Here is an 18,558-nt window from a genome sequence, read left to right as displayed (position 1 = left end):
TGAAGGTGGTAGCACAGGCTATTCCTCATAGCATCCTTCCGCTTTTAAATAAATCTCTGGAACAAGGGGCGGTGCCAAGCAACTTCAAGAAAGCGCTCCTAATCCCCTTGATCAAGAAACCCAGACTGGACCTCTTTGACCCCTCCAGCTACAGACCTATTTCTTTGCTGCCTTTTTTGTCAAAAATACTGGAGGCATATGTCTCGAGCTGCTTATCAAAGTTCATTGAGGGTACAGACTATCTAGAACCCAATCAGGCAGGGTTTCGTCCCCGCCACTCCACAGAGACGGTGATTCTAGCAGGCCAGAACACCTTGTACTCCAACGCAGACAGGGACATTCACCAGGCACTCGTACTACTGGACTTGTCGGCCGCGTTCAACGCGGTGGACCATGTTATCTTGGTCAACCGTGTCGAGCAGGCCGGCCTCAGGGGGCCCGCCCTTGGCTGGTTGAGGTCCTTCATCTCAAACCGTACCCAAGCAGTAAGACTGGGAACTTACACAGCCCCCAAGAGAATCTCTTTGTGTGGTGTGCCTCAGGGCTCGTCCCTATCCCCGCTTCTTTTTAATTTGTATTTGCGCCCCCTGCTTTACTCTTTAAGAGATTACAAGGTCAACATTTTTAACTACGCCGATGACCTGCAATTGGTGTTTCCTCTGAACTCCCCTGAGGCAGTGTCAGAATTCCAACAGGTCATGTGCCATATCCAGAGATGGATGAACCTAAATCACCTGAAGCTTAACCCAGGCAAGACAGAGTTAGTCCTGCCTGGGAAAAGCGAAATTAGCTGGGGCCCACACTTCTGGCCTTCTGACCTGGGAGTCCCCCGACCAAATCTAATACTGTTAAGAGCCTCGGGGTCACCTTCTGCAGCGATTTATCCCTCAAAGCTCAGATTGGAACGGTCGTATCTTCCAGCTTCTTCCAGCTACGGAAGATTAAGAAAATCTCCCATGTGCTGACTCATTCTGCCCTTATTCTAGCAGTGACTGCTCTAGTCTTATCTCGCCTCGACTATTCCAACAGTCTTTATCTGGGTCTTCCTGTGGGCCAATTGAAGAGGCTTCAATACGTTCAAAACCAGGCTGCTAGACTCATCCTTAATTTACCTAAATGGCACTCTATCAGATCTGGAATGGCCGAACTCCATTGGCTACCTATAGATCAAAGGGCCATATTTAAAACGGGCTGCATTGTATTTAAGGCTTTACAAGGGAAAGGCCCGAAATTCATCACCAACATGCTGTGTAAACACAATCCGTCATGTAACCTCAGATCTACACACAAAAATCTGCTGACTATCCCCTCAGTCAAGAGGAAACGCCAAGGGGGCAGCTCTTTCCAGTACTTGGCTGCATCCTTATGGAACTCCTTGCCTTCTTCTCTGAGACACAGTGACAATCTGCTTACATTCAGACATGCCTTTAAGACCCTGCTATTTAGACAGGCATACCCGTAGACTGGCTTTCTCTCTCTGGTCATTCTGTGTTGTGTTATGGTTTCCAAAAGTTTTAGTAGCGCCAAGAAGCCCATGGGCGTACGTGCGCTGTATAAATAAAAATTTAACATAACATAACAGTGGACTTGCTCGCATACGCTTTGCGTCGCTATCAGCTGCATTTTATAAACTCATCACATGATTAGCACACAAACAATGGCAACATAAAAAAGACTGCTACTGTGTCGAATCTTTAATATTGATCACATAAAATTACCAGTAATAATGTTCAGATAGACTATAGATCCATAATGCGATTGCTAAACAATTATATGTTAAATATTCAAAACTTACATATGAGCCAAAATGTCATTACATTTTGCAACCTAGGCTTAATTAACAATGTTGGGATAATGTCTCAGATGATCACTCATTAGTAGTGCACTGTCAGGGCTATATCCTGCCAATGTGGAAGGTATAAACTCAGCCTTATGCAGGCAGGGGTTGGGTGATCAGGGGGAGGAGGGGTGGGGGTGCAAGGAAAGGGAATCTTTGCTATGTGTTAGAGGTCCCACTACCTTAGACCCCACTGCCTTGGACACTGTCACAAGAGACTCCTCTTGAGTAGGGTCTATGCAGTTCTGACTACTGTCCCTGAAGAAATGGCCACTGCTGTTGGAGGGTGGCCTTGAAGTACTAGGACCTAAATTTGGCGCAGTGGTATGTGCCACCCTACAGAATCCATGCATTAATTGTTAATGCAGGGGGCAGTCCCCCAAAGCCAACTATGGGTCGTAGAGGAGTTCCCCATAAAACTATAGCCAATGCAGTGCTGTTGGATCTCCAATTTGGAACGGACAAGACACCTCAGACCCAATTCCTCACCTTGCACCCCCAAAACCCTCAACACTAATAGGAGTCTAAGCCCTAACTTCCTCAATTAGAACACTGGAAAGGGACTAAGAATCCTGGTGCTGCATTTCTGTCAAGTGTGCCGAAGATCACATCAGTCTTTTTTGATCAATTTGTTTTACACACCAAACCAGGTGCTCTTGGGTGGTCCTATGGAAGACACAGGATACAGACCTGATGCTGGTGTGATCACTAGAATACTGCAAGGGCAATACATAAACAGATTTAAACACCAAACTGATCTTTCTCAAACAACCTAGCTCTAGACTCTTCCGATGACTATTCTGAGGCAGCCAGGACTCCCTGGCACTTCTCAAGTCATGGCAGAAGGTCTTACTTTCAAGGTTTTAAGTAGCCAAAGCACTTCTCCAGTGTACAGCAGTAACAGAACCATCAAAACATGGCAGAATCAGACGGCCAGGTGGGGGGTTTAAATCAGGAGTAGGGTCTTTATACATTTGTGCATTATGAATTCAAGAGTCTCCTCACAGCTAAAATTCAGCCTTTAAAGAAAAGCTTATAGCCTATTTAGCTCAACAGTAGACAGCAGGAGTGGGCACAACATGTGAAATACAATCACACACACTTCCAAAGAGGTTCTTCTGCAAGCCAACATCAGCTTCTAGTCTTTTGCAGTTTCCTTGAAGTTCTCACCTGCTGTTTCCCTGTGAGCCCATATCGGCCAATTATCTTTCTCATCTCCTCCTTCTCTTTGATCTCAGGGTAACATTTCATCATGTACTCCAGAGGAGAAAGATCAAGTTCCAGCTGTTCCTGTAAGTGCTGTGGATGAAAAATGTTAACATTTTAGAAAAGCACCGCATACAGTTAGCAGTAGCCAATGTATCTGAAAGGAATCCACAGAGAATACTGATGGAAAGAGCATGGTATTCCACCAAGGACAGTTGCATTAAGAAGAGTTTTCTCACTAGACAAAACGTCTATTTTAAGATAATGTGAAGCTCAAGTGCTGGTTCGCTTTTCATGTACCTAGAGCATTGCGGTTTGCCATCTAAGGGTGTGAAAAATGTAAAGTCCTCACCCATAACTAGGTAAAAAAAGACTTACAATACAAATTCGTTCAGTCCATCGAGTCATACACACAAAAGTTCTCACAAACAGTGGCTTCATAAAGCAGACAAATTCACATTTGAATAATGTGGCAAGACTAAACATGGCTAGAAACCTAACAGAAGGTGCCTCTAGCGGTTACCAAACTCTACCTCATTGCAATTTTGACAGCCGTTGGCATGTTAATTGCAGCAAGACAATCTCAGCCCACAAGAGAAGTTCTTAAACGTTTGAAGGGTCTGAATTTATGTTTTTCCTTTTTGCAATACATGAATCGTTTTCCATTTTTGACAAGAAACAATTTCAACTAAAGTTTGACAATCACAGAGGCTTAGGACTAATTTTAATTTAAATGGCAGTGCCTGACCCACAATTTGTGCGATTTACTTCCCAACTTCACATACTGTTAAGGATCGAGGAGCTTGGGAACAACAAGATCCACACTTTGGGGGAGGGTAAGGTTTTCTGAACAGTAAGGGGAAGTAGTTTTCAAAACAGAGTCAAAGGATTTTTTTTTTACTATGTATGGCTATCAATGAAGATCTTAGAAGGCAGAACAAAGTTATTGCAGAAAGAACAGCAACTGGCTTCCAGCAGTCTATGTAGAGCTAAATAGAAACAAATGATTTTTTTTTTTGAAGAATGGAAGTAATCAATACAGAGGAAAGAGTTTCAGACATCCTGGAGTCATCTACCATTAGAAATAAAGAGGGCATTTTAGATACTACTAAATCCTAATCCAAACCCCAATCTCATTTGCTCTTCAGAGGCAGAGTAGTGAAATGGACAGTAAATACCTGCACTTTATTATTATTCAATTCATGCACTGTCCTCAGGCTAACTTAACACTCCTCCTATAAACCATGAAGACTTCCCATCGCCATTCTGAAGATATTGAAGATCTCTGTACTCATAAAAGCCAGGCTCTACCTCCCTACTTTACCTCTTTAGCTAATGGCACATTGCAAAATACAGGTTTTGGTGGTGAGGATCATGAGGTCTCACTGTGGATCAGATGGATCGAGTCCTGCTTCCCATGGACTCTCCTTGCCCTCATCTATCTCCTAAACGATGATTTCTCATGTTTCTAATTCAGTTCCCATGGTCACCCCACATCATCCTCCTGTCCTCACCTGCACCCAGATATTTCTGTCAGTCTCTCCACATCTGTTGGGCAGATGCCCAAGGCAGACTGCACAAAACACTATTGCTCTGTCTAGTCAGATATCCATGCCATCGTAAGACCACAAAACCCTCAAGGCTCCTTAATCCCTGCCTCTATCTTGCTGCCTCCATTCCTCTTTCCTGGTCTCTTTTATAGTTATCCTACTCGGTCATGGCTCTCCGCTCTTGTTAGCAACATTATGGTCACTCAATCTGCTACACAAATAAGCAACATAACTATGGACAGTAAGAGCCAAAACAGAAGTAACTTTGCTTTGAAATTCCAAATTTATATTTTGTTTCCTATAAAACACTACGGAGTTTCACATTCGGCTTTATGAGGTCCCTCATTCTCCCTGCTGGTCCTATCTTGGCAAGTATTATATATACTCCTTAGTGATCTATCCACAACAGCAAGTTGAAACAAAGGGGTCTTTCATACCCGAATTTGAGAAGGAATATGCAATCTTGACTGCCCTCTCATCCACATTAACCCCTTCGATGCTCATGACTAGCTCAGCGTCATGAGGCACGGTTGAGCTGTGCTCATGACTAGCTGAGCTCGTCATGAACAATGGGAATGAAGGGAATGCAGCACAGGAGGAAAATCTCTCAAGCACCCAAGGTGTTAACCACTACCAGCCTTTCATCTTCCATTATCCTCCACGGCACACCCCTTCCTAATTCCATCCCTCCTCCTACCATGTACTCCACCCCTTAGTGCACCTACCCATCATTCATTCGTTCATTCCTTTATTCGATCAGTTGAAAAAGATCATAAAAGCACAGAATAAATACAAAGTAACAATTTCTCGTCCATAAAATACTACATGACCCTTGTATAAGAATAAAAAAAAGATAAGAGGATAATATAATATAGGTACCCGTTTAACCTCGACCTTATGTGAGCCACGCTCTAAGATGTAGTAGAGGTTAACTTTTCCAAGGCCCTTAGGTACAAGCCGCCCCCTCTTCCTTTTTCTCATACTGGCCCAAAGAAAAGAAGCTAGTGAAAAAAATGTAAAAAAGTTGGGTAATACGGGGGTGAAGCCCGGAGGCAAGATGGCGATCGGCTGACTGCGTCGCAAGTGAGCTCCGCTGAGCCTTCCCCATTTGTAGCGCAAAATGAGACTGGTAAATGATAATTATTCCCCAAAAGCGATCGCATACCTCAGACTATGGAAAACACGAAAATCCATAAGAGGCATGCAGCTGGAAACTGCATCTGAAAATTCCGCCTGTGTTTGTGATCGCTGCAATCTATCCTTCCCTCGAGGACGTGCTCCCGTGTCGGAGCTCCTGGATGAGGGATGACCTGCGCTGCCCTTTCCAAGCGCATCTTCACAACAGAAAGCTGCTGAACGTGCTGCGTGCTGCCTGCTACTCGTATGGAAGAGAAGAGGCGATTACGAAGTGCCCAAGGGATCCGCTAACGAGGCAGAGGAGGCAGCAGTACGGAAAGCAGGATTTGGGCGGTGATACGCGGCTGCATTTATCGCATTCTCCGGTAGGACACACAAGTGAGAATGACTGGTAAAGGGGCGAGAGGAGGCTAGGGCAAGATCGCTCCAATACCCTGACAGCAAAGCGCACCACAGCCTAATACCTCTTTAGCACTTACACGCTTGGCTAAGAAACAGGACAGTACGAACTGTAATACAAGAGGTAGAGGAGGGGGCGAGAAAGGAGAAAGTGGGAGCAAACCCCTGCAAGAGAAAGATTTAACCAGCAATTCCATGGGGGGAGAAAAAAGGAATAACTCTCGCACACCTAAAGCAACAGGCAGCTCTCAACCTCTAATTTGCGCTAGCTTTGCAGCTGTGGGAGACCTGGGGAATGCTAAACTGGCTGTGTGCAGCGCACTAAAGGATGGCTCTGATAACTCCGCGATAATTGACCCAGTGGCAGAATCTACAGCAGCATCGGTAGAGGGGGCTGCTGGCTCTGTGGCTAATGTGGAAAACAACAGTAGCCCATCTGTACCAATAAGTATGACAACCCTGGCTAAAAATACTACCGGGAACACCACCCTCCTTCCTACAGCACCAAACTTGGCGCACTCACTTCTAGACTCGAGCCAGATGACACAAGATAATCAAGACATGTTTTTCTCGCTAACTGATGAGTCGGAAATAACTGACAGTAGTATCTCCCTATCGAGTGGGGAAGGCAAGAATTGGTACAGCAGCCCCAATACTGGCACCCAGAGATCCAGAGCTGCCACCAAGAAACTACACAAAAAACGAAACAGCGACAGGGCGCAAGGAGGGAAAGTCCTCTCGGGGGAAGAGAGCCCCAGTGAGCTGAAGAGGGACTATAATAATACCCCACTCTTGCTGGCCTCGGGTGGCTCCCTAATAAATACTCCATGTAGTTTCAAGCCAGCGAATGACTGCAGTGGTATCACTAGTGACAGCAGTAAGGCGGTGGAGCAGGGTGAAGCCATCTTGTCAATTGTTCTGAAGTCTATAAAAAGCTTTCAGGATGAAGTCAAGGTTGACAACCGACGATCCCGCATGGCGGCTAAAGTTGCAAAGGGCTGTCAGAAAGGTGGGGAAGACCAGTGCCGATATAGCTGAGCGAATGACTATGGTGGAGGGGAGGACCGAGCTGCTGGAAAAGGAGGCGTTTACACTCCAGACATATCATGCTGAACAAGAGGGATTAGTAAAAGACTTGATGTGGAAGATGGAGGAACAAGAAAACCGGCAGAGGCGCAATAACCTCCGCTTCTTTGGGATCCCGGAAGGTCCAGAGAAAGATGATCCAAGGAAATATATGATCAACCTACTAAAAGGAGCGTTCCCAGAGTTGCAATCTTGGGACCTGGAAATGGAGGTTCAAAGAGCCAATAGATTTCCCCTGTTCCCTGGGAAGCATGCATCCACATCACAACACCCTCGGGCAATGTTTCTATTCTTTGGGAACTTTATCCTCCGACAAACCTTGTTTGACCTGGCTAGGCCAACAAAGATGATTCGAGGGAGTAACTTTTTTTACAAGACCTGACCTCGCTCATGCCACAGTGGAGCGTAGATGGAGGCTCAGACAACTCTTCGATCTATTCCAGAAACTAGGGGCGGAAGTATACCTGCAGAATCCAGCCAGGCTGAAAATTGTATTTAAGGGGGCCACCTGCAGCTTTGTCTTTGAGATACAGGCACAGAAATACCTTGAGGAACTCTCGGGGCAAAAAAAGTAATATGCCCTAGGTACTAAAGTATATTTCTAACTTAAGTGAGCTGTCTGCAGCAACATAGTTTCTGAGGCCGTGGACTGGAAGTATTGTCATTGCTAGTGGACCAAAATGACTTCTTGCATGGCTTTTCCTAAGGGTGGCGGAGGGGTTATTTGATGTATCTTTTTTGGGGGGGCCCCTTTTGTTTGTTTTTCTTGCCAGCTATTCTTTGTCTTTCTTAGCGAGGTAGAGGGGGATTCTCCCTTCTTTCTTCGCGGGGTAGTAATTGCTTTGGAGGTGGGGGAAAAAAACGCATTCATCTTATATGCATTATGTCTCAGGAGACTCTTGAAAAAGATAGATGTTGGGGGAGGCCCAGTGGCCTCGCGGGACTCTATGTCGATGGTCACACCCCTGGCACGGTCAGGTGACCTCCAAAAGTGGTGGGGGGAGGGGGGACAGGAAAGGTCAGGGCAGGTAGGAAGGGTGTAGCTAAAAAAGGGAAGGGTAGGAGGTGGAGCTGAATGAAAGCAGGGATGGTGGGTAGTGTTCATAAGCACGGAATGCATTAATAGAATAAGATGGGTCTTTTAAAGATATTATCCATGAATATTTGTGGCCTAAATGATGCCAGGAAGAGACAAATGTCAGCAGAACTGCAAACATCGGGAACAAATATTGTCTGTTTGCAAGAAACTCATTGAAGGGCCACAAAGCCATATTTTTAACTCACTGGGATATAGGCCGATATGTGCCACATCACAAGGTGCCAGGGTAAGGGGGGGGGGGGGGGGGTCGCAATTTTAGCTAGGGGGAAGGGGGTCACCTTTAATCATTGCAAAGTTGATCAATTTGGTCGTTGGGCAATAACAGAATGCCAGTAAAGGAGTGGGCAAAAGCTGACCTTGTGAGTCATTTATGGAAGCAATCATGAGGAGGCAACAGTTATTGAAGAGATCTCAAACAAGCTAATACACTGGCCCTTGCCTTTGATGGTCTGCGGGGAAATTAATATCAATCTGCCCAGTAATTGGTCCCTTAATGAAGGGTGGCACTACATAGGGCATAAACCTAAGGTTTTTAAGGCTTTGAAACAACTGTGCTTGTGCCATGGTTTAGTTGATGGATGGCAGATGTCAAACCCTGATGACCCGGGATTTACATACTTCTCCAACCCACATCTCACCCATGTGAGACTTGATTACTTTTTTTTATCTCTAACTCAATTAAAGCGAAATGCCAGGTAACGAAATTACCCCGGATCATAATCCTCTTATCTGCTCTCTTGAAATAAGACACTAGAGGTAGGGCACTTAACACATGGAGTTTCGAGAAAGCCTTGCTGCTAGATGAGAACTATTGTAATTATATGAGGGAGTGGATCCCAAATTTCCGGTCTGATAAGGAGGGTAGTGCCTCAATTGAAATTATTTGGGACACGCTGAAAGCAGGGATACGGGGGAGACCTTGCAATACTCGCTTAAAATTAACAAACAAGCCAGAACAACTATGCAAGGGTTACAAGAAAATCTTAGAAAGCTTGAGTAAGAGCTTATAAGTGGAACGAGCTACATTAACCTAATTAGGAAGGAAGAAACCGCTAAACTGCAGAATCAAGTGGCAATTGTGAAAGCTCAAATTCTTAATATTTTTTCTGAAAAAGCAATTATAAAATCACTAGCCCAAAAAGAGAGGGTGTATGAACAAATAGGATATCAGCTAGCCGTACGGATGAGGCAGCAAGCCACATCAACTCAATTCGGGAAATTCAGGGATCTCAGGGGACCGTATCGAGGATCCCAAACTTATTAGAAACGCTTTCCGTCGGTTCTATCAAGAATTATACTCGGAAACCAGGGGGGCTGATCAAGCAAGAATTGAGGACTACCTGGACAACTCCAGGCTTGTTAAATATGATTTAGAAGATACAAATTGCTTAGAGGAAACACCCTCGGAGGAAGAAATATTAAGTGTAGTTAAAAATCTTCCAGGAGGGAAAGCTACTGGGCTAGATTGCATTCCATCGGAATTTTATACTGTTTTCTTAAGCCAGATCAAAAAAATCTTAGTCAATCATATCACGCATATCTTTAAGGGGGGGGGGGGGGGTCGCCCGCCGAACTCTTGGTCCCAGGCAAAGATAATCATCTTTCAAAAAACCCCACAAAAAAAAACACCTGAACAGCTTGGATCATACCGCCCCATTACCCTTATTACTGCAGATTCTAAAATGTATGCGAAAGTATTGGCCAATCGTATTGCCACATTAATTTTTAAAGTTATCTCCCCAAGCCAACATGGCTTTATTCCGGGTAGATCCACCATCAATCATATTCATCGAGTTATTACTCTGTTTGATAGTAGGGAGGTTGGCAGGGAACCCTATGGCGCTGGTTTTGCTGGATGCGGAAAAAGCATACAATAGGGTCTCCTGGCATTTCCTTTAGTCAGCAATGTCCAGGATCGGGATTCAAGGAGGCTTTATTCAGGCTGTTAAAAAATAGTATGTAAGTCTTAAGGCCGTCATAATGGTAAATGGCAGTTAACAGAAGAAATAGTGGTATCACGGGTGACTCGACCAGGCTACCCGTGTTCTCCATTGCTATTTGAAATTTATATTGATTCCTTTTTAAGGCGCTTAGAGGAGAATGTCGCAATCAAACCGGTTATTTCTAATAACTTTCCTACTAAAACACTAGCCTATGCGGAAGACATCGCTATCTTGACAACTGATCCAAACTAGGCTATGTCCGCAATAGGGAGGGAGGCAAGGCAATTCGGAGAAGTTTCTGGATACGCATTTAACCAGGGGAAAACCCAGATTGTTCTAAATAAAAAATGTGTGATGAGAGATGTACGGGTGGTGGATCAAGCAACCTATCTCTGGGTCTGTATAACACCTGATCTTGATAATCTGATCAATATCAATCTGAAACCAATGTCTGCTTTAATCCAGAAAGACCTTAAACGTCTAGATAATTTACATCTCTCTATCATAGGCAGAGTGAACGCGATCAAAACAGTCTTCTTCCCCAAAATCCTATATTTCTTTAGAACAATCTGTTTAGAATTTGGCAACCTGGCTTAAGTCAATTGACAGGCTATTTTCCAGCTTTATCTGGGGATATTCACAACCTCGACGAGCCCAGAAGCTTCTGACTCTCCAAAAAGAACGTGGTGGGCTAGGCCTCCCAAATTTACAGGCTTACTATTGAGCAACTGTTTTGTTATATAGTAAAGAATTATTGGAGAATAACTGGACTGAGAGAGAAGGGGTCACCTATACACCTTCCACTTGGTGCTAGGAAGGGAGAGTAGTGGATATTGGTGGAGACATTTGCATGATAGTCCCTTCAAAAAAAGTCAAATTTAAAACCGTACTTAATGGGCTTAAAGTATGGAAAGATATCAGGAAAATGCTTGGGAAAGGAAGATTCTCGTTTTATACTCCCCTAAATAATAATCCTGATCTCCTAGCCATTTTTAAGGATAACTATATGCTTAAATGGCATGAGGCAGGAATTACACAGGTAGGCTCTCTCGTCTCCTCTGTAGGGATTTACTCTTTCGAAGACTGAAAAAAAAAATTGGGGCTAGACTGGCATGACTTTAAGTATCTGCAAATTAGAGATTTTTTGTCACGTAAGACAGGTGGAAAGGGAGGGTTTAGTAAATAAATTTAGCAGACATTACTATCTCGTACAAGGAATAGGATTGGGGGTATTTACTTAGCCATTAAAGCTATGTTTCCAGATGATATGGAAAAAACAGCGCAGAAATGGTCAGAGAAAGCAAGCATTTCAGATAATGAGTTTAACTATGCTTATGAAATGTTACAAACAATTTTAATGTCGTCCAAACTTCAGGCACAATTTTTTAAAACATGCTTTTTTCTGTACTACACTCCAGATAGAATCGCTAAATGGGGGACCGGATTGAGCACTTGTTACCCCAGGTGTAAGCTATATTGTGCAGATTGTATTCATATTTTTGCTACCTGCGAAGGACTAAAAGCGGTTAAACGAGAGATGGAGAACTTGCTCTCCACAATTTTGAATACTAAAATTGTATTATCTAATGGGGTTATTTTATTGGGGGCCGCAGACCCGGGAGGCTCTAATATAGGCCATGAACTTACCTTTATTGCAATGGCAGTCTTCAGGCTCTGCATCGCCTCCGCTTGGCATGATACTGACGCCCCCACGTTTCAACAATGGCTAGCTAGATTTCTCGCTTTGGCTAATTTAGAAATTGCTATTTATAAACGTAAGGGCAGGAAAAGACGCAAGAAGGGGTTAAAAATCTGGTCCCCGCTGATTGCTTGGCGCCAATCTCTGGGCTGCTCGGAGTGAGGTCGACGCTTGTAGTAGGAGTTCAAGCATATAAGGGCATGACTGCTAGATTAGTAGTGCGTCCTGCCTTTTTGTTCTTTTTGTTTTGGTTTAGCGATAGTGAGACAATGGACTTGTGCCCTTTTTTTCTCTTCCTCCATGTATCCTTGCAGTTCGACATGTATAAGTTACAAAGTGTGTACAGCTGCTCTCTTTGTGTTAACCTGCACTAACTTCTCTTATTTTTTCTTATGACATACATGCCTGTTCGGGAGGGAGGAGGGTGGGGGCTAAAATACAGTTGTAAAAACGTAAGATTTGGTTTTTTTTTAAAGTTGGGTAATGATTTTAAAAAGAAGAGTGCAAATCAACACTGCCTAATGTTCTTTTGCTTTAAAAAGGGCTTAAAAAGTGATGCTTCTCTTTCTTGTAGAGCCTACAAAATAAAAACAGATGCAGTTCAGTTTGTCTTGAGAGGGAGTCACATGGACATAAGCTGAGCTCCACATGGTTATACGTAGTAGAAACAAGCTTTATTTCGATATATTACACATATCTTAAAAAGCGTTACAATACAATAGAAAACATTAAAAAGCTCATTACATTGTTAAAAACATTTCATTCCTTATTTGGGAGCATAGAATTTAAGCATTAGAACAGATAAAGGAGGTATTCATGGCAAAGTCAGTAGCCTCAAGGATCTAGTCCGCCAGGCCCAGCCCAGAAATTTGGCAAGACAACAAGCAAACAAGGGGCATGGGTCAGATCTTAGAATGCGTAAGGCCTCCAGATGGAATCTAGTGCCAAGTCTCCTGCAGAGTGGCTTCAGCCATATGCGGCGCGGGACTATGTAAGCTGGACAAAAAATGAGGGACTGACTCGGGCCTATTTACACAGAAAGGGCAATATGGTGTCGTTTGTGCCGGTACCTTCCAGCTAGCAGTCAATTTCCCCACTGGCAATAGGCCCACCCTAAATTTAAAATATAGTGTCCTATCCCAAGATTTGGAGATCATATCCAAATATGGTTCACAAAAAGGGACCTCCTTAACCATCAGAAATTCAACAGTGGTTCTACACAATTTGGAGTTACAATTACTACCGTCCGTCACCCATGACCAGTATAACTTCTCCACGGTCTGCTTGGGGGGGGGGGGGGGAGGGGCAGTTCTATTAGCCCATGCATCCTCAAAGCCCAGGTTAAGCAGAAGGCACTTAACTTCTTTTAGCCAACGGACTTTGTGCCAACCGGATGTCAAGAGCAGTTCCCTTAAGCCTTCAGCATAGCTAGACAATTCTGGAACCCTCCAGATTCGTGCCCATAGAAAGGAGGGGGCGCAGTCTCGCCTGGTCGCTTATTGGACGAGTACCCATATCTAGGAGAAGTGGAAGAGCTGGTGTACTAGGCGGTAAGCCCATGAGGTCTTCATGGAATTTGTTTTCCGAGCTGGTTAAAGTCTACTTTCTGGACACCCCATAGTTCAGACCCGTATAAGGTTGCACTCACCCCCCTTGCCCTATAGATGTCCAATACAGGACCAATGGGTTTAAGTGAGGAAGCCCGTTCTTTCAAGAGTGCCCCTACCACCCTCTTATGAGTCAACAATGACTTTTGATAGTGAGGTTTCCAGTTCATGGAATCACATAGGCGGATGCCTAAGTAATCAAACCCTTTTACCCTCTCTAGTGGGACGGAGTCCAAAGAAGGTGGAATAACAGTTTTCCTCGGGGGGTTTATGACCAGGAACTTTGTTTTACCTATATTAATAGCAAGACCCCTAGCATCACAGAAGTTCTTGAAACTGGTGAGAAGATTTTGTAAGCCTAGTGGGGTTTTTGAGATCAGGAGGGTGTCGTCTGCGAATAGGAGGGTAGGGATTTCCTGCCAGCCAGGGAAGGTGCGTCAGCTGATTGTTTGAGTAGATGCTCCACCACTCCGTTAACATATAACGAGAACAGAGTGGGGGCTAGCACGCAACCCTGGCGGACACCCCTATTGACAGGAATGCGTGTAGTTTTTTTACCCTGATCACCCCACCTGATCTGCGCAAAGTTGTCCTAGTGCAGCTTTATGAGCATATTAAGTAGATATGGCGGGATACCCATTGCGTCAAGGACACACCACAGTTGGTCTCGTGGGACCAGGTCAAAGGCAGTCCGTAAATCTATGAACGCAAGGTACAGACTGCCCTTGCCCAGTACAACCACTTTCCAGTAGATCATTAATAACCGGAATGTCTGCTCGATGGTCCCTGTGCCAGATCTAATCCCAGCCTGATAATCTGAGAGTATTTGTTCTTCCTCAACCCACTGCAAAACCCTTCCTAGAACTACCTTACCAGCTACCTTCTGTGAGGAGTCAAGCAGGCTGTTTGGGCGATAGTTAGCGGGGTCATCCCGGCTCCCTTTTTAAATATTGGGACGACCTCCGCGCCCTTCCATGAGTCTGGCAGGCGCCCACCCAGCAAAGCAGCATTCAGAAGTGAGGCAATGAGACTACTCCACTCTTCTGTGTTAACCCCAAGTAGGTCACCAGGAATGCCATCAGGTCCCGCAGCCTTATTCGGAACCAGGCACTTGATTGCCCCCTCTACTTCTTTGGTGAGAAAGAGATTGCCCTCATTATGATCAGGACAGTCAATGTACGGGAGATCCACCGAGGTGGCTGAGGGACCCCCAGTTAAGGAATAGAGCTGAGAAAAATGGGTAAACCACGCCTCCCCGGATATATTGCATGTCAATGGGGAGTCTTCGGGTTTATTCCTTACTCTCATCAATTCCCAGAAGCCCTTGGAGTCTTTCCTGGAGCTAGCCGCCAATAAATCAGACCAGAATTGGGTATCATGCTCAACCCTAGCAGAGTCTAGTGCCTTTTTGTAGCTTTTCCTAGCAAGACTAATGTGGCTAGTGACCTTAGATTTCACTGCTCTAATAAGTTCACGTTTTGCTAAACGACAGGCAGAAGAAAACCAACTCGCGCCACCTTTAGTAGCACTTCTTTTCTTTTCCCTAGTGCCTGATGGATGGATAGTAAGCAATTCTCCTAGAGCTTTGGTTGTCTCTGTAAAGAGAATCAGGACGTCCGGTTTGCTGTGGCCCGGGGAGTCTAGCCGCGATTTCGCGTTAGTCATTATGGATTTAACTAGTGTCATCTTTCCTTCATCCACAGCAACTTTTTTCCATTTGAGCCGCCTACCACAATTCGAGGGACAAACTTCATGCGTAGATATATGTAGGGGTGGAATTGGGGTTGTGCCCGACCAAGGGGGGGACAAAGTCAAGGCTAGTGGATTGTGGTCACTATCAGTAGATGGCAAGACCTCCATGTCTAGCAAATATGCCCAGAGCCTATAATTCAGGAGTATGTAATCGATCCGTGAGGTATGACCTACCCTGTTATATGTATGTACCCCATTGGAGTCGGACTTGGATCTACCATTGGTTGCCCTTAAGCCATATTCCATGCAGAGGGCATTAAGATCTATAGCGCTCTGGGTCCATTTTTTGATGGGTTTGAGAGTGAGCAGTAGAATACCTCTCCTAGTGTCTTCTTCCCAGATATCTAAAATGTCCTCGCTGGCAAGTGGTTCAAATGAACAATTAAGGTCCCCAGCTAGTAGAACAAGGGAGTCGGCATTACAGGATCAAAGTTCCTCCTCTATACCTGTGAGTGGCAGCATAGGAACACCACCCCATGCCCCCTTTAAGTAGATGTTGAAAACTTCTAGCTTTTTGCTCCCTAAGCCTTTGATTGATATTCTCTGCAGGTCAGGTGATTTTGCGGGCATGTGCCTATTGGATAGACCCAATGAAATACTAACCCAGATTAAGAGGCCGCCCGATGGGTGGCCTTTAGTGCTGGGTGGTTGTAATGCAGGGACAAAGTAGGTGGTATAACCTACCCTGTGGCGAGGTTCTAAGCAGCAGGTTTCCTGCAGAAGACAGATCCCGAAGGATTCAACAAAAGAGTTCCAGTCGGGAATATCGATGTTACGGGCAAGACCTGCTACATTCCAACTAAGGACCCTCAGTGCTGGGCTCCCAGCAGCCCTCAGCCCTAATTTAGAGACAGGCACAAGGGGATCGGGAGCAGGGCTAAGCCTCCTTGCCGCAGGCAGCGACAATAGGTCCGCATCAGCTTCCCTCGCTAGGGTATGTATGCCCTCCACCCTTACAATTTTAATTTCCGAGAGATCGAGATCAATGGCGACATCATTTCTGTGACTAGTTACAGGAACCGATGACAATGGTAATAAAGACGTCTGGGGCAAAGTGCCCGAAACATGAGCTTCCTTATGGCTAAAAATGCTTGACACCCCCAGATCAGCTGCAGCATCCAAAATTACTTGACATGAGAAATGTTTTACAACATGGGAGAAATCTGGAACACTAGACATTGGCCTATCGAGGTCCTTAACAATGCCCCCAAGTGGACTACTCCCACTTGGATTGCTCTCGGGAGGCATAGGATCATTGGACAGTAGGTGGATTGTCCTTAACGTCAGGTGATGGTCCCAGAGGCAGGGAAAGTCAATCTACCTCTTCTAAACAACCAAACCTATTAGTGGTTGGTACCCCATGCCACCTTCTATTTGGACCTAGCCAACCGTCTCTCACCCCTCCACGGGCCGGGTGTCGAACCAATGACCAATCCCCCCCATAGTTTAAACTAGGACGAGGAGGATAGAAGAATGTTAGTGGTCTGACTCCAATGGGTGAATTCTCCCCTCCTGTGTACCACGAACATATGTGTTGGGCCGTGTGTGGATCCTCGAATGAGACTACAATACAGTCACCTGGAATAGTTTTGCGCGAAGGACCTATCTAGGGAACTCTACGGACCATTAGTATTTTGCTTCTCAGGTGATTTGGAATCGGTCTGTTTGTATTCAGCCAATGGATAACCTTGTTTTTAAGGGACCAATAGTTTTCTTGATAGTGGCTCCCAATTTCAGGAACACCAGCTAATACCGCCACATATGGCCTTACATCTGGGGGAAGGTCTATATATCCCCCACGAAAGTTATCTGTGTTTTGTGGCCCCTGTGAGGTGGTTCGATGAGCCTTAATATCGTTCAACCTTGGGGCAACGCCTTCTTTATGTGGTATACTTGAGTGTTTTGGTGACTTTAGTGGAATTTGGGGTGCTTTATGTACATAACCCTTCGTGCGTGGTTTGGGTATTGGCCTACTAGGGGGCGGTGCTGGTGGGGTAGTGGTAGATGTTATTGTGATTAAATCTGTTTCTGGGGGAGTATTCATTTTTTTGTCCTGTAAGCTAAGGCTTGCTAGGGTTAAGATGCTTTTTTCTACCTCAAGAAGATGGTTTTCTATGCGTGAGAGTCTTAGATCCAGGGGAGTTAAGAGCTTTTTTAGGGTCGCCCATACTATTTTCAGAAATTCCTCATCTCTTCCCTCTGTCTCGCATAGTTGTACCCCATTGTCCTCTTCTACAGTATCTATATTGGTGGTGTCTGAAATGGAACAATTCTCGCCTACGCTAGGGAGCTCCTGCTCTGGGGCTACGGTCCTATCTACTTCTCTTTGAGATGGCAAATTTCTATTAGTAGGACAGTGTGCCCTAGCAACTTTGGCCTTCTTCCGTGAGTACGCAGATCTAAGATTGCGTTTTCTTTTATGTGCTGTACCCTTTGTGTTGGAACCCAGGGAGTTCTCAAGCACCTCAGTAGTGAGTGGAGTGTTTTCAATAGGTGTGCCCATAACCGATTCAGTGGCAATCAAGGAAGAGTTCTGGCTAAGATGTGGTTGGCTGAAACCTAAAGTTGAAATTCTCACAGGTGATGACGGTGGGGTATGATGTACATCAGCCTGCGTTCTAATGAGTCGTGAGTTGGATGGTCGCTCGGGGTTTTTTGCAGATGCTATATGGCCTAGGGAAGATTTTTTTGACATAGCAATATTTTGCGACAATCTTCTAGCTGCATCTAAATCTAGGGAAACTCGCTTTTGCATTTTGGTGATTTCATTATCTATAGCAGTGTTAGTTCTAGTTATGAAATCATCTAGTGTCCCATTCAACATTTTCCCACCCTTTGCAGCCTTGCTACAACTTGCCCGTGTGCACATGGCCTTGCTAAGCTGGGATTATAATAGAGATAGCAAACAATAGAACCAATGGGGCGGGAATAGCATAAGGGGTAGGGCCCAGTCCAGTCTCTCCGGTCCTCGAACGGCCTCAAACGGCCCGCCCTTTGCCTGGGCTTGACCCCGGGCTTCGTCCCGCGCGCGTCCCGCTAGCGCGGGGAAGGGACTGTTTAAGTTCAAGAGTACAATGGGCGTGGTGGTCAGGGAGAGCGGCCCAGGTGCCTCGGGGCAGGTCAGTGGCAAGGACTGCTGGGAAGCGTAGTCCAAGCACCGACGCGCTCGCAGCCCTGGTTGTCCGCCGCCCGCTGCTGACTCTGGCGTTTGCCTTTCACCAAGTTCCACGGAGTGCAGGCACC

At 45.3% G+C, this 18,558-nt stretch overlaps 1 protein-coding gene across 1 annotated transcript in view; it reads right to left on the bottom strand.

Annotated features, from left to right (window-relative positions):
- Positions 1-977: 977 nt before the first annotated feature.
- The window catches only part of LOC147664970 (ATP-binding cassette sub-family F member 2-like), a 137,868-nt gene continuing 120,287 nt past the window's right edge, over positions 978-18,558 (bottom strand). Inside the window, exons 6-7 of the mRNA XM_086949851.1 lie at positions 3,008-3,136; positions 978-1,046 (exon numbers count right to left, since the gene is read on the bottom strand). Coding sequence (XP_086805977.1) covers positions 978-1,046; positions 3,008-3,136 — 198 coding nt within the window. The remainder of the gene's footprint in view (positions 1,047-3,007; positions 3,137-18,558) is intronic.

This window comes from Lissotriton vulgaris, unplaced genomic scaffold (assembly GCF_964263255.1).
Source record: "Lissotriton vulgaris unplaced genomic scaffold, aLisVul1.2 SCAFFOLD_3494, whole genome shotgun sequence".
Lineage (NCBI taxonomy): Eukaryota > Metazoa > Chordata > Amphibia > Caudata > Salamandridae > Lissotriton > Lissotriton vulgaris.
This window is presented reverse-complemented; position numbering and strand designations above follow the sequence as displayed.